General features: G+C 40.1%; 1 protein-coding gene across 1 annotated transcript in view; it reads right to left on the reverse strand.

The window, feature by feature from the left end:
* Positions 1-651: 651 nt before the first annotated feature.
* TPPP (tubulin polymerization promoting protein) overlaps positions 652-27974 on the reverse strand; it is a 141532-nt gene continuing 114209 nt past the window's right edge. Inside the window, exons 3-4 of the mRNA XM_072605313.1 lie at positions 16410-16563; positions 652-10178 (exon numbers count right to left, since the gene is read on the reverse strand). Of these exons, the coding sequence (XP_072461414.1) occupies positions 9984-10178; positions 16410-16563 (349 nt within the window). The 3' untranslated portion in view covers positions 652-9983. The remainder of the gene's footprint in view (positions 10179-16409; positions 16564-27974) is intronic.

The raw sequence follows: 27974 nt of genomic DNA on the forward strand, positions 1-27974 counted from the left end.
TCCATTATCTCATAGCTATAGTTCATTATACCTAGAAAGATAAGATTAAGAAGAAATATTATTCCTTATTATAAAGGGAAGACAATATTTCACCTACAAATTATTTCCAAAAGTTGAGAAGCCTATGTGAATATACTTCCTTCCATACCTATGTCTCCTAGAATCCCTAACTTCCTTTAAGACTCGGCTCAAGGACTCCCTTCTTCACATAGCCTTTCCTGGGATAATTACTTCTTTCCTGAAATTGATCTATTTTTATTTATTTTGTATATATTTACATATGTACACATTGTCTTTCTTCATAAAAAAACATTTTGCCCAATAGCCCCTGGTGCACAGTGGGCACTTACTGCTTCTTGTTTGATATATTGATATGTATTAACAAGAATTAATGACCTAAATTAAGATATGAAAATAAGAGGAAAGCAGAAGGTACTCAACTTTCTAAAGCTGTGTAGAAATCTCTGGGGGGCTAGAGTCCGCTGGCAACCCATCAAGCATTATTGGCAAATTTCTTGGCTCTGTCTGATCCCAGAGCAGGGTGGTAGAATTTTTGATGACTTCTTACATAAATATTACTGACCTTTACATACTTTGTTTATAAGGTGGTGATGACATTGAGGTTCATTTGTTTCAAGGAGGACAAACAGCTTCATATTTTAACACATTTATTAATCACTTTACCAACTGAACAGATCATTGTAATACAATCAACAGCAAAAACATACACCATGAGTTGCAGTCCTCTAGAAGAAACAATGTCCATACAATATACATTATATTAAAGGTTTGCAAGCCAAGCCTTTTCTAGTAAGACAAGGGCTACTTTGGAACTTCAGGCTGATTCGGCTTGGCTCCAGAGGGCTATATATCAAGAAAAGCAATGCTTATTTTGACAACATAGCTTATTCACAATTAATGCAATTTTAGAGGTTAGTGACACCACCTTACAAAGTTTCAATGTCCATAATATTGTCTGGACTTTTATTATACAGATAAAGTGAAACATTTAATACTTCCTAGCATTAATAAAACAGTGTAAAAATATATCACATATATATATATAAATTTGTTTTCCTTTCCTGAAAAACTTAGTACAAACTAGTAGTATGTGATCCCTTTCAAGTTTCTTTTAAGTTTTCTTTCCCCTCCCCATCCCTACCCCCAAAAGCATAAGGACAAGATGGCAGTTCAATGAAGAATGTCAAAGTTCAGTACAGTGCCTCCGGTTGTGCTTGCCCTTCATCAGGCCTCTCACAGTCAGGATGGAAGCCCACTGATGCCCTTGGATCAGACCCTTCAGTTGCTCTAGAAGATAACTGACTGCCACAATCAAGAAAGTTAAGCACCAATGCCCATTTAGCCACTACAGTCCAGATTGAGGAATACCCATCCTCCCCAGCTCTAAAAAGCTAAGCTGTTTACTTGCAGAGTTTAAGCAAGCATTCAGTAGTAAGTCAATAGAAAACAACGTTGCAAGTTTAATGCTGGGTTTCTCCTCAACTCTCCAAGGCTTTTTAGTAGATCAAAAACTTCACAGTAGAGCAGAATGTTAATCTAAGATGCTATATTCAACACTGTAAGAGACAAGGTAACAAAAAAGCACAGAGGATCTTTTTTGGTTGGAATTGGGATGCAAGACTGGGTAAAGTTCACTGAAGCTATTGGTACATTTACCTCAAGGAAGACAAACCCAACAGCCATTTAAACTTTTTCAACCAGGCACCTTAAGTATTAACAGATTCTGTTCCAGGTAGCTGGATCCCAGCTGCTGAACAGAAAACCAGCGTGCCCAGGCCCATGAATATCCAGGCATTATCAGGATGTTAAAGTCTGAACCTGACCTGAAGTTGAGCAATTAGTCAGGAAATCTGGAGACTAGAGAATGCAGCTGCATTTGGTAACAAACCTCCCATGTTCTGATTTCTTGACATTGCTGTCGTTTTCATCTGTCCAAAACTTGAAAGACTAAAAGCATTAAAACATTTGAAAAATACTCTTGTACAAATATATATATATGTATATATATATATATGTATAACTCTTGCTATGACAGTTTATACTTATACAATTAGAATTTGGATTTGTGGTACCTATCTGCTAAACCTATCTCCTCTGCACTGACCATTTGTTTATCTTATGTAGCACTTGAATAAAAATATAAATAATTTTGTATGGTCAGCATTATGAAACAACCTCCTTCTACCTTTCTCTTGAGGCTGACACCCTCTTTCACACTCCCTTTTCATGACAGAAGTTGTTCTTGTCTTTAAGGTGTTTTCAGGGTGTAAACTGGACAGGTCCCTCCTCCATTCCAAACACCCGCTAAGACAAGTTTAATCATTTAACCTTGGCTAAAAAAGCTAATTGGCATTGCATAAAACCATGCAACAAAGGCAAACATCCTGGATATATGCTATATACAGTATCTAGAAGCTGAACTGAGGAAAATACACCGATATATTTTGGGGGCACAGATTCCAAATTCAAGCAAAGGTTCTTTGTTTAATATACATGATGAAGCCCACTGGTCAGCTAACTAGGACATTTAAATGTTTCTGTTTAAATGGTGTCTCTGGATTGTGATGCTCACTAGAATTATTGTTATTTACCACCCTTTGGTTGCAGATAAACGATGAAATGTGACTAGGCAAATGAGTCTATACTCCCAAAGCTTTATTTTTTAGTTAAGAATGACTTTTTAAAGGAAAGATGCCTCTATCCTTAGCTATACATGAATAAAGAAAGGCTTGTATGTACTCGAATGGAGAATCTGCCCTGGTAGAAGGTAAACAGCCAACATACTCAGTTTAGAAGAATTAAAACCTGCATCTACAGACATCCTCATACACCCCAGGGTATTTGTTCATTTGCAAAATGTCATTATTTCAACCATGCCTACTATTAACCATAACTTTTCTCTATGGCCATCCTGAATGGCAGCGAGTCAGAAATGCTGGGCCTGTTGCCTAGCTGAATATATGAATATAGCTGAGCAGTTTCCAGGGAATAAGATGAATCTTATTTTATAGCCATAGAATCAGAGATTTAAAACTAGGTGGGACCTTAGAAGCTATCAAGTCCAACCCCCTAATTTTAAATGTGAAGAAAGCAGGGTCCAGAAAAGTTAAATGACTTGCCTGTGGTCACACAGTTGTTTGTTATCGTTTGTTTAGATTGTTTAGTCTTGTTCAGTTGTGTCTGATTCTCTGTGACCACTTTTGGGCAAAGTTGCTGAAGTGGTTTGCCACTTCTTTCTCCAGTTCATTTAACAGATGAGGAAACTGAGGCAAACAGTGTTAAGTGACTTGCCCAGAGTCCCATATCTACTATGTATCTAAGGATGGATTTGAATTCGTCTTCCTGACTCCAAATCTGGTACTCTATCCGCTCTGCCACCTCGCTGCCCCACACAGCTAGAAAATGTTTAAGGGAGGAACCCAGGTCTTTCTGACTCCATTCCAGTTTCTATCCATGATAACAAGTTGTCTTTAAATGTCATTAAAATTTTAATAAGAACTATCTAAAACCAAAACAATGAGGAACCTGGAAATCAACTTGATCAAATACCAGAGTTTTAGTCCTTGGATGAAATCAGAACCTACATCTTAGTGCTAGACAAAAAAAAAAAAAAATCACAAAGCCCAGAAGGATATGTTTATGGTTGATTGTGAGCAAGTCATAAAGACTCTGTAGAAACAGATGCTTCACCAATTGCTTGCTGAACAGAAATCTAACTCCCTAGTGACATTTATCAATCTCAGGCAGAAGGAAAAGACAAATAGCAGATTTTCAGTGTCCCTTAGTGGGAGAAGGGGCATGCTATTTGTGAGATTGTAGAATTGAAAAGGACACCAAAAAGCAGATCTTCTTCACTTTGCTGGAACAATTCTTGAGCAGTGTTGGAATATAGTCAAATGGCGCTGGATGGGCTAAAAGAGTTTTTTTCACTGGATCAAACTTATTTTCATTGGCCCTTTTGTTCTATTTATTATTCTTGTAGCATTTCAAATCCACCTTAGAAGGGAGGCAATGAGATGAATGTTTTTCCTAGGTAAGGGTTTGGAAAACATACTTGAGGTTTTCTTATCAAAGACTTTTAGAAAATGAAATTGTTTCTATTTTATAAACTCCTCTAGAGGGTGCCTGGTTGTTATGAATTGCTTCATTTCCTCACCCTACCCCCAACGTCAGTTCAGTTTTCAGTGGGTAAAAGGACCTTATCCCTTGAGAGGCATAATGTATTAAATGGATTGAACCTTGATATCTGGGAAGGTCTATTTTTTCCCTGGAGGAGAACAGCTCACCCCTAGAGTAGTTTGTTGAACTTGGCTCACCAAAGTTTGGTAGCATTAGACTTTTATTGTTGTTCCTTGGCTTATCATATTTGCCATATTCTCCTTTCAGGGCAAATTTCTTCTGAATTTGGTTGGAAATTGAAGAATTTCATCCTTGGTTCAAAACAATGGACCATTGACCTGAATCAGGACACAATAATTCTGGTTCTCTATATCCTCATTCCTTTCAGTATTTCGGAGATAAAAGAAGTCTCAAGGAAAAGCAAGGTGTGAGGACTGCTTGAACTCTGTCCCCTAGAGGAGTGGTCACTGAAGGAGATATGCTCCTTTCCTTTGATATAAACCCTATCATGCATTCATTTAAATCTTCCCCCAACACATGATCAGCTTTGCCCCTTTGAAGTTCCATGAAATATTTGAAGGAACAGGGGGAGTGCTTACAGTGGTTATTTGGGATGTTATAAAAAAAAAGGTCTGACCCATTGTGTGGGTCCCTTTTCCTTGGCTGTTATGCAGACTCTGGCTGGGGGAAAAGCTTGCCTGTGTGAAGATCAAAAGGAGAAAAATAAGTTCTATCTTGGCCTTCCCTGGAGGGGAGTTGACAAACTGGAGGGAAAGAAGGAAGGACCAATTCATTTTTCCATAGTGGACCTACATTCACATAAGCATCTTCTGTACCCCAAACTGTGTTTCTCTTGAGACAACTAAGGAGGTGTCATTCCAATCAACTGTGAGTAGTTGGCTATAGCTACTGGACTATGAGAGGACATTTGAGGGATGGAGTAACAGAATATGTGGGGTTTAGGCCTTCTTATTGCACCTGAATGTTAAAATATCACCACCATCAGTTTCCAGATTTTTACAAAAGCATTTTTCAAGCCATAATTAACTCTTGCTTAGAAATGGTCTTTACATGTAGGTCCAGACCTGTGAGGAAAGCCAGGAGAAAGTTGTCTTTTTATTCTCAGAGTTCCTTGTGAAATGTCTGATTTGATGCACTCGTTGGAAGCAGGGAGAGCTTGTCCTCATGTCTACAAACAACTCTTAGAGTCTGAGTCCTCCAGTTAACCTCAGTTCTTCATCTTCTGAGGTGAAAAGATCCCTCCCAGACACCTCAGGAGGATTCAGCCAAGAATTTTGCCAGAAAAGTCTTTGGAAATTGACTTGAAAATGACAGTAGAGGATTTTTACATTTGAAGCAGATGCTGTTTGTTGCTTGGAAAGGCCAAATGATGCATCCAACCACACTCAAATGTCTCACCAGTCACTTTAGAATGAGAACAGCTGCATTTCCATGTCTTCTGGCTATGTTTTGACTTTGGTTCCAACTGATCCATAGCATTTGTACAATGTCCATAGTGCATATTATTTTGTATATATATGTATGTATGGTATGAGGCACTTACTGTACTTCAAGAACAGGGCCAAAAAAAGTTCTTGCTATGGATGTTCTCCTGGAGGGTACAGCAAAGCACCAACGGTGGCACTTGTGGGCACAGTACCCTACACCCTTTCCATTCCCCATCCATACCCGTTGGGTTGAACAAAGGAAGGTGCCTTAATTGGGATTTCCTTTGACACTAAAGTTAAGTGGGGCTTTTGTAAACATCTGAGCTCAGTCAGTAAGTGGCATCATAGTATTTAAGGGGAAGAAGAGAGGCCCATGTTTTACATGCAACAGGTGGCATGTCCCATCTCCAACACAGTTACTTTAAAAGACCATTACAGAGTTGTGGATCTGCCTTTTTGGTGGCCTCAGGCACAGGACTCCTAAGTACAGAAACTGAAAGGCAATGCAGGGCTCTCTGGCCCCACCTTAACTAGAAATGACCTGAAAATTCAACAATGTTTCTGCTCCTCTTGCTAGCTCCTCTTGGTATTAATTATTCTGATAGTTGCTCTAAACCTCCACTTCACTCTATAGTGAATAGATGACTGGACTTGGAGTCAGGAAAACCTGGGTTCAAATCTGACCTTTGATACTTACTACCTATGTGACCATGGACAAGTCACTTAACTTCCCTCAGTCTCAGTTTCCTCATCTGTAAAATGATGTGATGACCTCTAAGGTTCCTTTTATCTCTCTCTATCTTTGATCCTGTGAGTATATGCAATGGCAACTCAGAGAACCACCCCTTATCTCAACCCAAGGGATTCTTTATTAACTAATAAACTTCCCTCATTTCCTTTTGGTTTCTCTAAGACGATGAAGTGTAAATACATCAGTAATACAAGGGAAATGACTAAGAAATCTTTGTTCTCTTTCCTGCCTCATCTCAGCAAGGCCCTCAGATGCCTAGGAATTGGCATTGATGTAGGTGCTTTCAGAAGCTCTTTTGCTGGGTATGAAGAATTAGAAAAGAGCCTTTTACTCTTTTAGCTGGATAAAACAAGCTGGATTGCCAGTCCACAGGCTAAACCTGAATAGGAAGCAAACGCCACATGGAGGTAAAGCTCAAAAAGAGAAAAACCTAGGACCACAAGCTAAAGGAAAACAAAGCCTGGCAAAACTGAATGAGCATAATTTATTCCCTGGGAACATTGCACGAATCAATTAACTCAATATTGGGTCAGCTGATATAGTTAACATCCTAGGCAGAATTTGTTTACACAATAGTATAAGAGATTGTGCTTTATTTATGTCTTCCTTTCTAGTCTGTGACCTTCTGGAGTGCAGGGACCATATCATATATCTTTACATTTCCCCTAGTGTTTAGCATGGTACCTTGCACACAGTAGGTCTGTAACATAATATTTGTTGAACTAGTGAATGAAAGAATGTGTGAAATGAATGAATAAAATTAATGGATGTGCTGATTTGTGTCTTAATTGTGGGAAGGCTAGGTCAGGAAGTGTTTCCATATCTAAACTCTGTGATATTATCCATGAAAACTAAACAGGATATTACATAGAAACAATGGATTTCCAGCTTCTTTATGGCCCAAAGTGAAGCATTACTTAAGTGTAACCAGCTAATGGTTCTTTTGCCAGTTAGGGAGCAGGACCCTTGGATCCTGAGGTATTTGGTACACAGTCTGTATCTGCCCATATTTAAAAAAAAAAATTGTTTTTAAAGTACCAACAACATAAGACATGGAGTTTATCTTTCAGGCTCTCAAGCTTCAGGGTAGGTGGAGAAGAAACATTCCAAAGCTTTCCCTGCCCTTATACTTGACTAGCAAGTGAATAAATTCATTCTTCTGAGGCTTGCCCTACTAGCTCTCTATGCCTCCTCATAATGCTCAGCCCCTAGCAAAAGCTACAGTCACATCTTATTAAAAGGTATAAATATTCCCATGACTAAACGGTGTTGAATACAAAGTAAAGATTCCTGAGACCTAAATAAGTATGCATGCTTAACAAATTGGCAAATGTAGTAATACTAAGAAAATGTTACTGTAGATACAAATATCGAGCATGGATGCAATTAGAAATGTTTGTAGACACTTCTTTTTTATGGGTTGTGAATGAGGCACGGTCCTTGTTTAATATAAGATTGCAAAGACAGAAATAACAATAACACATATGTTAAGACTATCATACCTCCACCAAAATATCTTGGTAACTCTCAACAAACCTGAACAGATACAAGGAGGGCAAAGGGTTGGGAAACCCTAACACAAGACAGTACCCAGGGCGTGCTGAAAAGTGGACTTATGGTTGTGTTTCTCTTTTCTCACAAACACAAAACAAAATCCAAACAAAAATCTGGGGCCTGAGAGAGACTTCTTTCCTTTGTTTATTTTTGTTGTTTTGGTTTCACGTCCTGTTAGGGATTGGAAGGGTTCAGGGGAGGCCAAGTTTACAAAGGAGGCTTCCAAGGGCAAGTCAGTTAAGAGTAAATTGCTGTAAAAAAAAAAAAAAAGGGCAAAAGACTATTCAAGAGGTTTTTTTTTGTTTTGTTTTGTTTTTTTTAAGGAGAAAGGGGGTTGATTCTGGCTGGGTATTGTCAATTCCAGAGGGTATTTTTGACTTTGTGTGCAAAGCCAGCATACATAATCCCATCCTGATTACATTTTTCAAGATGCCTCTAATCTGTACTGAATCCAAAATGGGCAAAGGGACAAACAGAGAGAGACTGTCAAGTTGATTAAACTTTAATAGCCAAAGTTACATATTATTAAAGTTAATGCATGAACTCCATTTCACATAAGGAAAAGCAAAGCTTTAAATGGTCAACTGCAAATACCCAGGCTAAAAAAAGAAAAAATCATCATTCATTTTCCTTGCATGTTTTGGACTTAACGATGTGTTGGTTTTAGTTTCAAAGAGAGAAAGCAGTGACAAATAACGGTTTTTTCTGGACTTCTGCTGGCAGGATAGAAAACATAAAAGCCATCGCAATGGCTGGAACTCTTTTTTTGCCTTAAGTCATATGAAATGAGCACTCTGTGACGCAGACGTAGAACCAGTGCCTTTCATAGATTGTTCACATGCTTCATAAGTACTAGAAGACTTGACTTCAAATTCTTAAGTCATTTTTCTACAGCTCTAGAGGGAGGAGAGGTGAGGCGATGATGAGCTTTTTGTAAACTGGGAAGTTTTCCTGTCCTACCTCACAAGACTTTCTTCCCTTTGTTTGACCTTGTTGAGATTTCAAACTTCATTACCTCAGAGCTAGCATATAAGCAAACACCGTGTAGCTGTGTGGAGTTGTGCTCACATATACTAGACTCCTACCCCCCTACATAAACACACAGCATGGCAGTGAGTGCCAAATTCTGGGCAAAACCTCTCAGCAGCGTTCGGTTTAGCCTTTGCATGTTAAACAATGTACGTGAGACTCCCAATGCCCTTCACACCCACAACGTGGCAGTGTAAGCTTAAAAACAAATTAGGGCCTTCCTAAAATCTTGTTTTCTGCCACCTAAGCCTTAATTAGTTAGTAGATTAGCTCTAATTGCCTCCAGCCTCCCCCACCCCCACCCCCACCCCCACCCCCCAATCTTGCTGTTTTGTTCTTTTTACTTGTTGGTGATTTGAACTGAAGTGGGTCTGGTTCACATAAAGGGAAGAGGCCACTTTAGACATATGGAGATGTGCCCTGTTATCCCCCTGCTCACATACTAATCATTCAGGAGCTAGATTTCTCTGACTTTCCAGGAAGAAACTCCCAGTGTTTGCAAATAGGGTAGTAATATGGATCTACGGAAGTCTCTTTGGAAAAACAGCCATTTACTTCCCAATTTAATGCTCAGCATTTTGTCTCTGAGGGTAGAGTGGATTCATTAGAAAGGAATCAGGCATGGCCAGACCCCAACCCACTCAAGTGGGAAATGTTCTTCTGAAAGATATTCTGCCAAACATGAAGCAGGCCAGGAGAACACTCCATTTGAGGGGCAAAGGGAGATCCTCTCTCACCCCTGAAGCAACACTGAACATCTGGGAATGTTTTTGGCCTCTTAGTGCTACTGATATAGTGTGGATCAGAAAGAAAAAAAAGGCCTTTCCATTTGATTTCCTGCCTAAAGCTCAGAGACTCTTTTTTTCCTTTTGCTTTTGCCCACATTAAACATGAGGAATGTAAAGAAGTGTTGCCCTGTGTTGTGAGGACCTCAGCAGGTGGTAGAATAAGTTCCAGTTCCTGAAAACGATTTCCAACATCATCACCTTCACATTCATGCCAACCTGAACAGTGTGCCATCGCCGTCCTGACAATGCTTGCTTGTTTTCCGCACGGGATTCCTATTTCCCTCCTTGGACTTTATGGTCGTAGGTGCCCGCGTGCTTATATCCTGGCACGTAGCCTGATTCATCCACCAAGTCCACTCTCCCCGCCTTGCCCTTTCCCTTGCCAGATGGATCGAACCTCTCCTTGTGGGAACCAGTGAATTTGGATGTGTCTGTAAGTCGTGACACAGTCGGAGAGGAGATGGCTTTCTGTAGTAAGGATTCAGGAAGGTTGACCAAGTATGGGGAAGAGAAGGGAGGGGGAGAAAGAGAGGAAAAAAAGAAAGAAAAGGTAGGGAGGGATAAATATGTAAATAAACATTTCATTTCAACCAATTCAATTTAATTAGACATATACTAAGGCACTATGCTAGTCAATAGGGTTACAGAGGTACTACAATCTAGGCCTTACTCTCCAGGACAGGGGCTCACAACCTAGGGTCAATGAGGACCTGAGTTCAAATCCAGCCTCAGACACCTGGCACTCAGGAGCTGTGTGACCTTGGGCAAGTCAGTTAACTCTGCCTCAGTTTTCTCATCTCTAAAATGAGCTAGAAGGGGAAATAACAAACCACTCTAGTGTCTGCCAAGAAAACCCCAAATGGGGTCACAACAAGTCAGACTGCTCAAAAGACTAAACAGCAATTGTATGCTTCACCATGTCTGTCTGTCATGCACCTACTACTACATGTTATCTTTCCTTAGATTTTTAGGAATTTCATCAGTCTGTTGTCTTTAAGAATAGTCTAGGTCAGGGGTAGGGAACCTGTGCCCTAGAGGCCAAAACAGATTTGTTTTGTAAAACTTGGACTCAGCCAAAAGGTTGCACTCAAGGATCTAGAAGGCCACATGTTCAAGGCCACAGGTTCCCTACCCCTGGTCTAGGTTGTCCTGGTGAATACAGTTCAAAACAAACAAATAGCCAAAGAAACCCTAGGCTCATAAAATTCTATCTAACCAATGAAATTTGAATTTGCTGAACCTATATGAGTAACCCCTCTACAAACTCCTGCCCTCCCTCCAATCACCACCCTAAAACATCCTTTAATTGTTTTACTCCTATCCCAAATGAATCACTTAAGAGAACAGGAGCATGTCCTACCCAAATACTCAGTGTCCTATAAAAAAAAAATGAGAAGGGAACTGACACTCTACAGTACAATAAAAGCCCATCCTTTCCAGTCCCAAAGGAGTATAAGTTACTTGATCACATGGAATGTTTGATTGTCGTCTGTCTTGCAATGTCAAGCACGGTGCCTAGCATACAGTAGATGCTTAATAAATGCTTGCCAAATTCACTGCAAAATAATTCTTTTAGTCATCTATTTCACAAGCCACATTAGCTATATCTTATCTTTCTTGCAGACTATGTGCAAAAATTGGTGTTTATTGCCCTGCCTGAGCTTATAACTATTAACAACAATGAATATTTATAGAGTACTTTTAAGGTTTGTAGAGTGCCAGACTTTAGATTCTAAAGTGAAAAGTAATGAGAAAAGAAAGTTGAAGGCAAACTAAGGGAAAGGTTGGGTACATCATTGATACCCAATAAATGTTTCACAAAAGAATGAATGATTTCAGAAAAACATAACGAAACTTTAATGAACTGATGCAAAGTAAAGTGAGAAGAACCAGAAAATCACTCTGTACAGTAAGAGGAATGTTGTAATGAAAATCAACTGAAAACTTGGCTACTCTGATCAATACAATGATCCAGGACACTTCCAAAGGACTCATGATGAAAAAATGCTATCCACCTCCAAAGAGAGGAACTGATGAACTCTGAGTGCGAATGGAAGAATAATTTTATTGCTTTCTTGTTTTTCTTGCTTTTAAAAAATACAGCTAATATAGAAGTATATTTTGTGTGATTTCACATATTTAACTGATATCACATTGCTTGCCTTCTCAGTAGGTGTGGGAGGGAGTGGAAAGGAGGAGAGAATCTGGAACTCAAAACTTCAAATGAAAAGAACTATAAAATAAATAATAAAATTAAAAAAAATTTAAGTGAACTAATGGGTATATGTGACATAGATATGGTATACATATGTATGTGTGTGTGTATGGCATAGAAATAGGTTTTGAGAAAACCCATAGCCAGAAGTAGTAAAAGCAATGCTAAATGAGGCCTGTGAAGACCAAACTGGGTAAATCCATTAAATAGAACAGAGTACATCCTAGAAAATCTATTAATTTGATTTCCTGTCTTGTGTAACTGATACAGATTACTGCACAAATTTTTCATTCTCAGAAATTTGTACCCATCATAAGTACACTTCTACATTAATTCTGAATTCTTCATTCTGAATTCATCCTGGGTTGGGTTCCAGTTGGCCATAGTGTATAGGTACATAGCAAAACAGACCATACAGAGCTTTGAATGATCTGGATTGTGGACATTGACCAGGTTTTTTCTAATCTGAGAGTGTCAGATGAGCCTTCAGATATTTCTTGGAAGATATTGTATGGTGCAGAGGGGAAAAAATCCCAAAATACTGGAGCAGAAGAAAGAAGATCTGAGTTCTTATCCAAACTCTGATGACCTGTGTGACCTTGGACAAGTTCACTTAGCTTTTCAGCCTCAATTTCCTCATATGCAAATGGGGTTAGTAATGTGTGCACTACCTACAGACTCAAATAAAATGACATAAAATCACTTTGCAAACCTTAAACTTTGTTAAGCCTCCCACAGCCTTCCTGACAGATGGTCATTCAGCCTCTGCTTAACACTTCAAGTGAGAGGCAAATCATCTCACAAAATTTTAGCTCATTGCATTTTTGGACAATTCTGTTACTCCCCCGACTTCTGAATGTTAGAAGATCCCAATGACCACCTAAATGGACCCAGTTTAAGAAAAGACAAGTTGGGATAAAGTAGCCAGGACACAGTAAGCTCAGAATTTATTACTGTGTTGTTAACCTGGTCAAGTAAGACTACAGTGAATACAGTCTAGAATAGAGTCTAACCTCAAAACAAACACTTTATTTTATCTTCTTCAGATTTCAGGGATGCTGTGAAATACTACCTAACCCTCCAAAAATCCCCAGGGACTTAACCTTTTTTGACGCAATCTTTTTTTTAGTTGTTCTGACACTGGTATCATTAAACACCAGCATAGTATAGTGGTCCTCAAACTTTTGGGCCTTGGGACCCCTTGATACTCTTCAAAATTATTGAGGAACCTTCAAAGACCATTTATTTATATCTATCATATCTATCGATATTCACCATGTTAGAAATTACAACATCTTAAATATTTTATACAAATAGTCTTGACCTTGCAGATTCCCTAAAAGGGTCTCAAGAGCCCTCAAAGGTATCTGGACCACACTTTGAGAATTAGTGGTATAGCTGGACTTGGAGTCACAAAGACTTGGGTTCAGATTCTACCTCAAGCACTTATAAGCTGTGTATCTCTGGGTAAATCATCTATTCTCTCTGTACCTCAGTTTCTTTATCTGTAAAATAAAGGAGTTAGACTCAGTAGCTTGTCAGTTATTACATTAGCTCCTATGCCATTTCATAGGTTCAACTCTAGCCTCTTGGTGTCTGAATTGTTTACCCTCTCCCCGTCAACTGATACTGAAGGGCATTGCAAAATTGCCAAATCCAGATTTGTCTTCATCACCATCCTTGGAATCTTCCTCTTCTATTTATATTTCCTTCAATCTCACCTGCCCATTGCCCTCATGCCTTCTTAACTGCTTATTTTACACTCTGCTCCCAGACAAGGCTTTGATAGATTCATTTGTACTGAGGTATAAATGACTGGAAGATTTAGGGAGTTACCCTTCCCAATGACATTTTAGCAAAGGACAAGGTCCAGAGATAATAAAAGGTAGATTTTCAGTTATCAGTGACTAGTATAAAGAGAGGTATTAGAAAGGGGGATGTAAAAGGACTTTTCCTCCCTCTTCAAATTATGGCAAACTGGCAACTCATCTCCCTTGTTTATTATGTAGCAGAGTGACTGAAGCCCTCTACAAGCCAATTAATGTTCAGCATGGATGGCCAGAGCAAAACAATGAAACCTTACTCACTCTTCTATGAATAGACAGTACTTCGTTCCTGCTCTCCCTTAAAATCTATGGGCACTCATTGCAAATGTTCTTGAAATCTAATCATAATGCTAGTTTCAGTCAGAGATTGTAGACTGTAAGAGATGAAGAGGTGACTGAGTACAACTCTATTTACAAATGAGGAAGCTGAGGATGAGAGAAATTAAGTGACTTGCCCAAGGCGGTAAGTAGCAGAGTCAGGATCTGAACTGAGGCCGTTGGACATAAAACCTAGAACATCTACTGCAAGGGATGTCAAAATCAAACAAGAATGGGGACCATCAAATCATCCATAAGCCTTCCCGTGGCCTGCATTTTTACTTAGATAAACTCGATACTGAAAGACTTAGCTACTCGGATCAAGACAAGGATCCATGATGAAAAATGTTTTCCATCTCCTGAGAGAGAACTGATAAACTCTGAGCAAAGATTGAAGCATATTTTTAAAACTTTCTTTACTTTTACTGAAGTGTGTGTGTGCGCGTGTGTGTTTTGCAACATGGCTAATATGAAAATGTTTTGTATGATTTCACATGAATAATCAGTATCATATTTCTTGCCTCCTCAAGCGGTGGTGTGGGAGACAGGATGGAAGGAGAGAATTTGAAACTCAAAATTTTTAAAAAACGAATGTTAAAATTTTTTAAAATGTAATTGAGAAATATTTAATGAAATATAGAAACATATAAAAGCACATCATCATTATGTCTGTTCTATTGTATTTTGATTTATTTAAAAAAATATTTCCCAATTACATTCTAATCTGGGTTTCCCTAACACTCAGCAGCCTGCCCTCCGATACCTCTGTTCTGCTGCCCCCTGCTTGTTCTTGATGTTTAGTCATGTCTGACTCTTTGTGACCCCATTTTGGGTTTTCTTGGCAAAGATACTGGAGTGGTTTGCCATTTCCTTCTCCAGCTCATTTTACACATCAAGAAAATGAGGCAAAAAGCCACTAAAGTGATTTGCCCAGGGTCACATAGCTAGTAAGTGTCTGATGCCAGATTTGAACGCAGGAAGATGATTCTTCCTGACTTCAGGCCTGGCAATCTATCCACAGCACCATCTGCAACCCATTGCACTATGCTACCACTATTGGAAAAAAAAATAAAATTAGAAGTTTCAGAAGAGAGTCACACTGTGGGCCATGGAGCCTCATCTATCCCATCCTCTTCATTTAAAGATGAGAAAACTGAGCCCCAGGGAAATGAAGTGATTTGCCCAAGGCCACACAGTCAGGAGGAGATTTGAAACTAAATGTTAGTCCAATGTATCTAGCTCTCACTTGGCCCTGGAGCCTTCTCCATTTACATCACTTCTCAGAAAGTAACACTTTCTACAATGAGAAAGTGTCTGTTAGTCAAGCATAACAGGAACACTATGGAGACTGATTTTTCATTGAGAAGGTCCCTTTCAGTGGCTTTAAGTGATAGTCATGTTGTTGGAGGGACATTAATCCTCCCTGTGCCTCATTTTCATTAATTCATTTATTAAGCACACTATATGCCAGGTGACTTGCTAACCTCTGGGGATACAAAAAGAGAGAAAAGACAGTCTCTGATCTCAGGATGCTTACAATCTAACGGGAGAAACAATATATAAACAAATTTATACAAAGCAAGCTACTTACAGAAAAAGGAGGAAATCATCGAGAGGGGAAAGAAAGCACTGGAATTAAGAAGAGTTAAGGAAGCATTCCTGTCAAAGGTGGGATTTGAGCTGGGATTTAGAAGAAGCTGAGGAGGTCAGCAGTCAGAAGGGAGTGGGAAGAGTGTTCCAGGCATGGGGGACAGCCAGAGAGAATGCCTGGAGCCAAGAGATGGACTGTCTTGTTCATGTAACAGCCAGGAAAGGTAGGAGAGGGCTAGATTATGACAGGCTTTAAATGCCAGAGCATTTTGTATTTCCCCCTACAAGCAATAGGGAGCCACTGGATTTTATTGAGTAGGGGAGAAGCTTTAGGTAAATCACTTTAGTGGCTGAATGGAGGATGCATTGGAGTGGGAGAGATTTGAGGGATGCTGACCCACCAGCAGGATATCGAAATAGTTCAAGTGTGAGGGGATGAGAGTCTGCACGTAAAGTGGATTTAGGTTAAGGTCCCACAGTTCCCAGATGGATTATTTTAGTCCTGAGGTCTTACGCATTTTGGGGGATATCAGAAGGGGAAGTGATCAGACAGTGTCAGGTGAGTCCTTTAGTGCACCTCCCCCTTCACATCCATTACTCCCATTTTCTGTCTCTCATAGTCCCCTCCCTTCTCTACCAGGACTCCAGCCCCCTCAGAGTTGTGACATGGGTATATGAGAGCAAGCCTCTTCCTCCTGGCTATTTTTCCACCCTACATCCCAAAGCCAGCCCCATCATGTGTTTCCATACCGTCACTCCTGATATTATCGGGGCTTTTCCTTCGATGAGTTTGTGTATCTCCTGGATGGCCTCCTCGTTGCTCTTATCTTTAAATCGTTTCTTTGAGAGTTCTTCCAGAGCTTCTTTAAATTGTTCAAAAGTAATTGTCCTGCAGGACTTTCCTCTGCAACAGAAAAAGAAGAGAATAAGTAGAGGGGTGGAGAGGTCAAAGAGTTGGGCATGTTGGGCAATCCTGAACATGTGAAAGTTCTGCTTGCTGTGGAGCATCGCCACACTGCCTCATAGGCCTTGTATACTGGCTGATCATCCCATACGGGGTGTTCCAACCCCACCACCCACAGAGTCAAGACACTTGTATTGTTCCCCAAAATGCATCTAGTTTTTTGGATCCTTAGAAGAATCTGATTAGAAAACACCTAACTCAGTGAGGAGTGTTTGTCAGACCATTTTCTAATTGAAACTAGGGATAGCACTGCCAGTGACAAATGAAATAATAGGAAAATTGTGGTGGGCACAGAAAATAGCTAGTCTGTGAGAAAAGCTGATTCAGTGGGAAAAGAGCAGTCAGCAACACATACATGCAACACATACACACACAAACACACGCACTCCCCTCCCTCCCAAGTAGAGTAAAGTCTCAGTAATGACAAAGAAAGTACGTTTTGCCACTTTGGCTAACTAAACAGTTAGATGGAGGGAATATTTTTATGGAAATGGCATGTTTGTTCCTTTTTTATTACATAAGAGGGTGATTACAAAGACATGAGACTAAATCTGCAAGCTACGTGCAGATCCTACACCTCAGAAATGGAAGGGCCTTTCCACCATCCTATCTATCCCATACCCTCTATGACACAGACTCCCACTTGCCTTTTGGGAATGACAACCCCTTCCACTTTCGTGCAGCTAATTTTTTATTAATTTTTCTTTACATCTACTCTAAATCTGCTTCTCTGCACTTCCTACTCATTGCTTCTGGTTCTGCCCTCTGTTGCTAAGTAGAGTAAATGTAATATCTATTCTATATGATGAGCCTTCATGTGCTCAAAGGAACTTATGTCCTCACCCCTGTTGTTAGTCATTTCAATCATGTCTGACTCTTTATCATCCCCATTTGGAGTTTTCTTGGTAAAGACACTGGAGTGGTTGGCCTTTTTCTTCTCCAGCTCATTTTACAGATGAGGAAACTGAGGCAAATAGGTTTAAGTGACTTGCCCAGGGTCAAACAGCTACTTCCCTAAGTGTCTGAGGTTGAATTTGAACTCATGAAGACAAGTCTTCCAGGCCTAGCACTCTCATCTACTGTGCCACCTAGCTGCCCATCTCCTAGTCTATCCAAAATCTTTAAGTAAAACACGCCCATTTCTTCCAACAGATGCTGGGATAAGTGATTCCAATGACTTCCATTGTCTTCAATGATTACACACAATGCTGATTAATCTCAGATGTAAAAGGGGCAGGAGCTTTCTAGAGTCCTATTCTGCCTGTCCTAAAAAACTCCCCTTCTTGATGTGTAGTCCATGAAGTTAAAAAAAAATGGCAACATAATTGGTTTCTTATGTAATTTTGTGCGTATTATTTTATGCATTTAAAAACATATCTTTGAAAAGGCATGGCTAGTCCTTGCTAGACTGTCCAAAGGGTCCTTGACACAAAAAGAAATTAAGAGCCCATTCCTTAGAATCTGGAACTCTATCTACCATTAGAGAGTCATTGCTTTGTGTTAAGCATTTTACATCCTTAAATGTCTGGAAAGGATCACACATTAAGCTTTATCGGTCATAAATGTGAGTTATTACTACTACTAATACTTCATTTTTTCTTGTCCAGTTATTTCAGTTATGCCCAACTCTTCATGACCCTATCTGAGATTTTCTTGGCAAAGATAATGGTTTGCCATTTCCTTCTCCAGCTCATTTTACAGATAAGGAACTGAGGCAAAGAGGGTTAAATGCCTTATCCAGAGTCACACAGCTCATAAGTGTCTGAGGCTGGATTTGAACTCAGGATGATGAGTGTTCCTAACTCCAGATCTGACTCTCTCTACTGCTCTACTTAGATTCCCCAATAATACTTTAGTATGGATTAATTTAGTTGTCTTACTTATAAACAGCTGGGAAATGCTGAGGGGAGGAAAATGTTGACAGAATGGACTGGTCCAGACCATTTAGTTCAATGGACCCTGGGTTCAGAGGCAGAAGACTGCCATTTTCCTCCAGGCTTTCCCTCTTATTACTTGTGCAACTTTGGGTCAATCTCCTCTCCTCTTCATCTCAATTTCTTCATCTATCAAATGAAAAGTTTGGACTTGATGTTTTCTAAGGTCTCTCCTAACCTTTTTAGTTTATATTTCTAAAAGAATAGGGCACTGCCTGGGAAAGGGTAATTGTAGGTGGAGTGACATAGTACGGATCCTGAGCACAGGTCAATGGAGTGAAGCAACAGGCAGGTTGGTTGTAGCAGAGACAAACTCCATTTGCTTCACAGTTTTGTCTACAGCTACTCTTTCATGCTGTTTTTTTCCTTTTACAAAAATATATTAAAATGTGGGTATCTTCCTTGGATTTGGCCATGTTAAGCATGTTAAACAGCTTTCTGAAACCCGGCAGCTTTGCACCCTGTTATCGTGACTCCACTGGATTGATGGAGAGGGTTCAACAAACTGTAGGATTCCAGGTTTCAACATGAAGACTAAAACAAAAGCCAGTTTGAACAAAAGGCTGACCTGTGTTTACATGTTATTGTGCCCGCACTCTCTGAATAGAATTTTTCTAGACTACTCTGTGTCTTCTAACCACCTGCTTATGTCATTGCTAAGTTAAGTTGGGAGTGAAGCAGCGTGATGTGACAGAAGAATCACAAGACTTAGGATGAAAAGAGCTAAGTTCACGTTCCCACTCTATTCCTTACTGCCAACAAATGAGATATCTGTAAAATGCCTGGCGTATACAGTGGATATCATATTAATGTTTATTCCCTCCTCTGACACCCTCCTACAGCCTCTCATCATCTCATGCTGGACTATTTCACAAGCCTGCTGACTGACCTCTCTGCCGTCTCTCCTAACTATCTACTACTCCTAACTATCCACCTACCAATAAGCCATCAAAGTGATCTTTCCAAAGAACAATGACCATGTTATCACCTTCCTCCCCTTCCATAAACTCTAAGGGCTCCCTATCCCCTCCAGGATCAAATATAAAATCCTCTCTTTGGAGTTCGAAGCACTTCATAACCCAGCCCCACTCTCCCCTCCCTTTCCTGTCTTCTGATACCTTTCACCTCCCCATCTTCTCCCCCAGTCCCAACATAATTTATGATCCAGTGGCACCAATCTCCTTGCAGTTGCTTGAACAAGACACTTACTCTATCTCCCAAGGCTGGGTATTTTTCTAATGCCTATAAAGCTTTCCCCTCCTCATGTTGGCCTTCGGGCTGCCGTAAAGTCCCAGCTAAAATCCCACTTTCTCCAGGAAATCTTTCCCAATCCCTTTTAATTCTAATGCCTTCCCTCTGTTGATTTTTTCAAATTTATTCTCTTTCTCTGAATACATACATAACAATGTACATGCATGCATCTATATCTACATATCTTGCTTGCGCATAATTACTGGCCATGGACTTTCAAAGCCCCCTCTCCAGATTCCACATCTGTGGCCCTCTACTTAGGAGTTTCAATCTCTTCTTTCAAGTCTGCTTGAAAGCCTGCTCTAGGCTACTGGCTCCTTCCTAACTTTTTCATAAAATCCTCTGGTGCTTTTATGTCTGTCTAATCATTCCACTTTCACTTCCAAACTTTCCCCTTGTCTGCATCTGAAACATAAGAAATTCTATACCTTTTGTTCTCCTCAGGTGGGCTCAGCCATCTTCTTTCTGTCATTCAAGCAGCTGCTGAAATTACATCTCCTTTTACCCTTACCTTCTACATAAAACTGCACATAGTTAGATTCTACCAAGGCAGCGTTTACACAAAAGTTCTGAATAGTTTCTCCGTGAATGATCAGGAAATACAATCTGGAAGCAACGGCTTTTGAACTCAGGGGCACAGGATATTAAGTAGCCTGTTAACACATCTTCAGTTTATCAACCAGTTGATCGATCACCCAACATCCATTAAGTACCTCTTATGTGTCAGGCACCAAGCAAGGCACTGGGATACAAAGACAAAATTAAAGCTGTACCTCTCCTCGAGGAGCTTTTATTCAACTTATTTGTCTAAAAATTAGTTCAGTGGTACTAACAATTCATATTTGTTATCAAGTTAGGGAACATCTAAAATACCTTATAAACCTTAAAACACTGGTTTCAAACACTCATAGCTTAGCAGTGTTTAAGAATATAAGTAATACAACAGATTTCACATAGGTACAGGGTTAATTTGACGCAGCCAGACCAATGTTCTGCCATGGGGTAAGCAAGTCAAAGAGACCTTCTATGATGGTGCCCTCAAAATATTGAGAGTAGCTTCTCTGTTCTCCCCTCTCCCCATTTTCTTTTCATAGCCTTTTATAAACTGGGGGAAGTAGGGTGTGTGTGGGCTGCAAAAGGCAGTAGAAATCTGCCAACTTTCTAGTTAATTTGATCAAAGGTGACAGCTAAACTGGAAAAGTCGGTAATTGTTCTGTGTAGACATGACCTGTATGTGACTTTGGCAGGACCAGTTTTCAGAAGCCCTGGAGTGTTGTAAAGACTGATTTCCTTTGTACCTCCTCCCAAATGGTAAACACAACACCCTCCTAGCAACAGACAGCCCTGTGTACCTGGTTTCATATCCTGTTTGAAAACATTCCCTGATTAGAATTTTAAAAATCTAAATAAAATCAATTCCCTTATTTTGTATCTCGGACCTAAGACTTGAAGGGATGATAGTCACAGGCACAAAAATAAAGTGATAGCTCAGGGCAGTCAAACAGTAAAATAGTGGGCATTGAAAACCAAATGAGGTCAGAAGTCAGTGCTCTATTTCCTCAGCTCCACCCAAGGCAAGCCCTGGAACACCATTTCCATTACATCACCCCCACTCCTCAAATGCCCACAATGGCTCCCCTGTTACCTATCAGATGAGATCTAAGCTTCTCTGGGCCTTTGCACATACCATTCTTTCCAGCTGAATATTCTCTCATGTCTGCCATATCATGCCCTTGCCCTTCCTCAAAACTCACCTCTCCCAGGAAGCCTTCCTGGATTATTTTCTGCTGACCCTGATCTGTACTTTGTGCTTCATTTCCCCACTACTTAGGTATTCTGTCTCATAATCAATCCCTAATCATCCATATTTAAGGGGGCATTGGAACAGAAAATCAAAAGCACAGATAATCCTAACTGTGCTAGTCCTGGCTTTGTTTGTGCCCTTGGGGGCAGGATGAGGCAATTCTATTGTACCTCTTCCAGCCTGGGGGTCGGGATAAAGACAGGCCCAGGGCATGGATTCATGCTTGGCAATAGTTGAGGTCTAGTTCAAGATAATGGTGAATGGTAAGTGGGATGGGGCATTCCACAGTTGAAGTTGGTGGAAGGACAGAGGTGATGGTTGTGGTCCATTATCAGGTTATCCAATACAGAATTGAATTTGCTCTCAAGGTTACCTGTTGACTACATTTTGAGTTGTGCTCAAACATTGCTTTGTATAGTTATAAAATGAGAAACTGAAAGTCCTGTCTCTCAACTGAGAATTATTTCTGTCTTATTGGGTTCCCTGACATCTCAGTTCATGGGAGAGTGGGGATACATGTCAGTCTTGACTCCAAATGCTGTCTTGAGAATAGCTTTTATCGTGGGGAGACTGGAAACCATTCTTATCAGTTCCCCTTTTTGCTCTGGAGCTCTGGCTGGTAGGAGGAAAATCTTCCCACATCCCCCTGGGGCTTTTAACACTATCTAAAATCTTGGTCAGCTAAAATCCATTAGGGCAGCTGCTGTTCTGCTGTAGACTAATGGCTTGGCACCCAACTTATTCACAAGACTGAATATTTTGATTAACTAAGAGGTGGACTCTAATAACACACACAAAAAATCTTGTGTCCCCCTCACCCCTTCACAACTGTATCTGTTCTTATAAGCAATGACCTTGGAAGAAGGCCATTTATGGTCACTGACAGAAGTCATCAGTGGGAAATGAGGAACCAGGACCACCCAATTTTAGCAACAGTAGGAACTAGCAGTAGTTAGAGAGTTGTCTGGGAATATAAAGGGAAGATGCAAAGAGCTGGCCCTGCTGAAGGTGCAGCACTGCTGACCTGGGAACCATCAGGGGATAGTCTTCAAATACTCCCTCTTAGCTCCCAGGAACAGTGGTTTGATTGAGAACTAGCAGGTTCTGAGGGGTCACTATTCTGGTGCCTGTCATGGCATATCTGAATTCATGATAATAATAGATTACAAATAAGCATCCTGTGTCTTTTTTCCTATGATCAGACTGAGGCTCAGGGAAGTGGGGACATCTTTTTGGCATGACTTTTAGAAAGGAATCCCTCTCTGCCCTCCTCCCCTTTTTATTTTTGTATGACTGAAAATGCAATTCCTAGATTTTTCTTTCTGAGACATGTTTCATAGGACTTTATAAAGCGTCTGGTACCACCACCAGCAAACAGTTCCAAATACAAACACACACACACGCGCACGCACACAGCAATTACAGGTGATATTATTAGAAAACAAAGCATAATTCCATTATACCTGAAACCACTCTAACTTCAGATTCTGATTAATAACTAATTGCAGAACTTTATCATAAAACTTCAGGACAGGTGCAATAATGATCAAATTACTTTTATTATGTTTATTTTTTAAAACTGAATGTAAATTTTAGCCTTTATTTTAAAGATTACGTATTTTTTTCTTCTCTTTACTAAATCCAAATAATTTTGGATTTAAAAAACTCACATGGGAACATTAGGTAGCTTCAGTTTGCCCTAGAATATCTTTTGGGTTGTGACAATCCAGGTTCCAAATCTTGTAATGTCAGAATTGGAAGTGACCTTTGAGATCATTTTAAAGGGAAAGAAACTGAAGGTCACAGAATTTATTATGGCAGGGATCATAGAACCCTTTGATGACTCTTAGTACTTATGTGTGAATTTGCTTTGGTGAATGTGTAAAAAAACTGAAAATGTGGACCAGTTCTCTTTTGGCCACAGAAGAGCGTACTGCACCCAATCTAAATTTCAAAGGGAGTATTTAGAGTCTTTGTTGCTGGGCAACTTACTACTTTGTTAGCTGGTGTTTGTAGCCTAAGCTGTGATTTGCTGTGCCAACTTAGAGAAGCACTTTGACCAAAGAAGCAAAAAAATAAAAAACTCCAACCCGACCCACAGTGCTCTCTCTTCAGTGACAGCTGTTTATTCAGGTGCAGATGATGGGTGACTGCAAGGACAAGAAAATCGGGAACTGGCAGGAATAAGCTGGAGCTGGAAACCACACGGAAATCTAATTGAACTTTTAATAACTGAAGTTCATCAGCGCCAAGTCAAAATCCAAACAACCCAGTCCATGTAAACAACAAAGAGAAGACCCTGAAAGAATGTATGCATTAAAGAAATCATGGTTGTTGCCTAAGGTATGGAAAAAAGAATGGTTTTCCTGGCAGCAGCAAATTCTGTTACAATGGTAAAGACAACGTTTCACCATGATTTATAAATGTCTGTCCTAAGAACTAGCTAAAAACATGGTTCTAACGTTTTGCTAAAACCTCAGAACAAAGCAAAGAGATTGGACAGGAAAGTCAGTCACCTATTAGTGGGTGATATGTCCTGACTTCCATCCTCTCCAAGTATTTCTTGGGGCAAGAGGAGGAAGCATCTTCTTAGACCAACTTCCTCATTTTACAGATGTGGAAACTAAGTCCCAGAGAAGTGAGCTGAGGTGCCCACAGTCACTCAGTCGACAAAGCTGGGCTAGAACGCAATGTCTCTTGGTTCCCAGTACTATGTTCCTGTGCTTTGTAATAGTCCCTATAAGTTATGATTTTAGAAAGGGAAACAGTCATAAAGTTAGTATAGTTTTGAGCGTGTATTTTTACATCAAACCTCTATGGAGACAACTGTTTCTGACATGTGCTGACCATTTCTCATGGTAATATGAAGAAAAGAGTGCCATTTTATTATGCCATAACCTCCTAGTTCCTGGGATCCTATTCTTATTTTCTAATTTCTGGATTCTTTGCCCCTGACCTTGGCTTGGGGTACCAAAGGGGGGGCCTATTCCTTTTCATTTCCCAAGAGGTTTAGAACCTTTTGAGTTTCGTATTTGATGCTTTCGTGATTTCCAAAGTTGTTTATGCAAAACCAGAATTTCATCATAGTGAATATCTCCCTTGGCCACTGCTAGTTATTGGTATAACCATCTGCTCTCTAGACTCATCTCTGTGGGCTCATTGTTCCTTTCTTGCCACCTCCTCCCCTTATGTTTTTTTATGAGAGAGAACCTGGATTCAAACCTGGCTTCCTCCAGCTTCTCCCCAACCTACATACCTACCTGAGTTCCTAGTCCTGGCTTCCCCCAGCCTGACTGTCTTCTGTTATCTTCTAAGCCCAGCTATAAAGCTTCTATAGAAAAGATTTTAAAGCACAGGACATCACTCAGCAGTCATAAGCTCTTCTAATCACTTAATTTTGCAATAGACTCTCACAAGAAAGAACCGTTCAAGCTCAAAGAAGCATTTATTATTCAAAGCTGTGAAAGTGGCAAACTGGGCAAAACAATTAAGAGAATATTGTTGAAGATAAGTGGCTCTCATGGTGACAGAAAAGGAAATCCTCTACTGTCTCTGAGAAATGTTTTGTTGAGTTTTGTAAGGTATCCAGCACCTTTACCAGCAAGTACTTCCAAAAGCGCATGTACATGGTCACCTGCATATATCTCCACATATGGCAATTTTGAATGGGATATTGCTGGGAAGTCAAAGTATAATCCTATCATATGTGTAACCACTGCAATTTCAGATTCTGAAGGTAACAGTTTTAAGGCAAACAGATGCTAGTCATAGAGAATACCCCTGATTCTCAACCATTTGTTCCATAACACTCCTGCTTCTCATTCCCTAGCCTTGACTATCAAATAGCCAACCCTTGCCCCCAACAGATCTAGCAAAAGGAGGAAATTTCAATTCCTTATTTGGAACCTAAACACCTGAAAGAAAAAAGGGCTAAAGCTTTCATAAACCAACAGCCAGAGCTGAGGTGTCACAGGCCAGCTACATTCCCAAGGTCAGTTCAGTTCATCTGGAAACTTGTAGATTTAGGTCAGATCGGGTCTGGGCCTTCTTAATCCTCCAGGGACCTGCTCACAAGGGTAATTGCCCCAAGAGGTCTAAACATGCCCCAGACAATACCGGATCTCGAGGGGCTGGTAAATTGGGTGAGCTTAGCACCTACTTCCTACCCATTTGGGCCAAGAAATAACAATGAAAGAAATATAATGAGAATGAAGTCATAGTTGAGACTCCGCAGGGCTCCTGCTGCCCAAGGAGGCTCCTATGTGGCAGCGTGGGTGCAGCCAGCAGGCATACATGCAATAAATCCTACCTAAGTTTGAGTATTTGTTGGTCACCAGGACATATGTCTAATGATGCTCACTTCTTTTTCTATGTCACTATTTACATGGGCTCTCCACTGACTTTTTACAAAAGTCATGTGGCACTTAGGGTCTAGGGGAGGGAGTGTTGGATCTGGAGATAGAACAATCAGAGCTCAAATCCTGTCTCAGACACTTGCTACAGGTGTGACTCTGAGTAAGTCACTGAATCTCTGCTAGTTTCCTCACCTGCAAAATGACAATAGTAAGGGTACTTACCTCCCAGGGTGGTTGTGAAGATGATATATGTGAGATTCTGTACAAATCTTAAGGTGCTTTATAAATGCTAGCTATTATTATCATAATGATTAATGTCTGTGGTTGTGAGACCCCACCGTGTGTGCAGGATGTCTCAAAAGAATTAAAGAAACATCCTCTGGTCAGCCTGTTCTATAGCCAGTCTTTGGGCCTTTGGTCTCGCAGCTGCTCTGTGAAGAGATGGCTGACCTTCCCCACTGGGAGTCATACCAACAAGACTTAGGACATCTACACACCTAAGCACAGCTAAAATGACTTTTTGTCCCAGAAACCCCAGGTCTCTCTCTTCTGGCTGCCACTGGCCTGGGCAGCAGAGAAGGCCTGCATCTAAAGGACCATTTTCCTGATTGGCTGACAAACTTAGAGAATCCGATTTCACAGGCTGTCTGGTCTAACCCATTGATCTCCTCAGCTAGAGTTGACTTGTACAGGTGCTAAATGCCCTATGTGGTACACAACCCACAGCACAGGTCTGAGGTAGGAGGAACAGATGGTGAGAACTTGGCTTATCTCCACTGCCCAAGATAGGCAGGTGGGATATTAATTAACCTTTTCCAGGATTAAGTGGTCACATAGATTGAATCCTTGGTCTCTGGTATGATCTAGGGGACTCAAGTAGTCAGGGATATTCTTAAAATGGGTCTGAGAGGCCATCCCCCAGGACAAAGGTCCTCAGGTTGCTAGAATGCACATATATAATCTATATCAAATTGCTTACCGTTTTAGAGATGGCACTTAGGGATGGAACTAAATTGTTCCCTGCCCCCAGTCAGATATTGTCTTTTCTTCAAAGACTATGTATTTCTTCCTGAAAGCCTGAAAACACCGCATGACTTGATTAAGTATTTTCTTATATTCTCTAATCACTGCATATGTTCATGGTCTTGACTCAGGTCTTTGGAAACACAACACATCTAGAGTAGAAGCTATTTAAAGGCAGGAACTTTATGCTCCCAATAAGGTTGTACCAATTATAACAATAACACTTTATTTAACTCTTCAAGGTTAGTAGGCTAACAAAACCCTATCTTAAAGCAGCAATGATATCAACTCTGTCCTTGTCTTAATTCACTTAATAAATAATTCTGCAATTAAAAAACCCTGTGTTAATAAGAATGTATGTGTAGAACCCATATAAGATTGCATGCCATTCTGGGGAACAAAGGGGGAGAGAGGGAGAGAAAATCTAAGACTTATGGAAGTGATTGTAGAAAACTGAAAACAAATTAATTTAAAAAAAAAACCCAAAAACCCTATCTCATAATAATCCTGTGAAGTAGATGGCATAGTATTACAATCCCTATTTTATACAGGTAAAGTTCAAGGAAGCAGCATATTGCAATTCCCCTCGTGTGACTGGTTTTTTTTGAGGCAATTGGGATTAAGTGACTTGATTAGAGTCACGTGGCTAGTAAGTGTTTAAGAACAGATTTGAACTCAGGTCTTCCTGACTTCAGGGCCGGTAGAGACTAAGCTGAGAGAGATCAAGGGACTTGCCCAAGGTCACATGATCATAATTATCAGAGCTAATATTTGAACTGAGATCTGACTCCAAATCAAGCCGTTTTTGCACCATGTAATAGTGTCTTTTAGGAAGGGCTAGCTTAATTTGTCTGAAGTAAATGATAAAGGGAGTCAGGCTCCTGTTTTAAGATATAATGAAGTTTAAACATTTTTTGAGGAATTTTAACAAATACAGAACATTTCATTGTTATGCTTTGGCTAAGTGTTTTATAACACATACTC

Source organism: Notamacropus eugenii, chromosome 4 (assembly GCF_028372415.1).
Source record: "Notamacropus eugenii isolate mMacEug1 chromosome 4, mMacEug1.pri_v2, whole genome shotgun sequence".
Lineage (NCBI taxonomy): Eukaryota > Metazoa > Chordata > Mammalia > Diprotodontia > Macropodidae > Notamacropus > Notamacropus eugenii.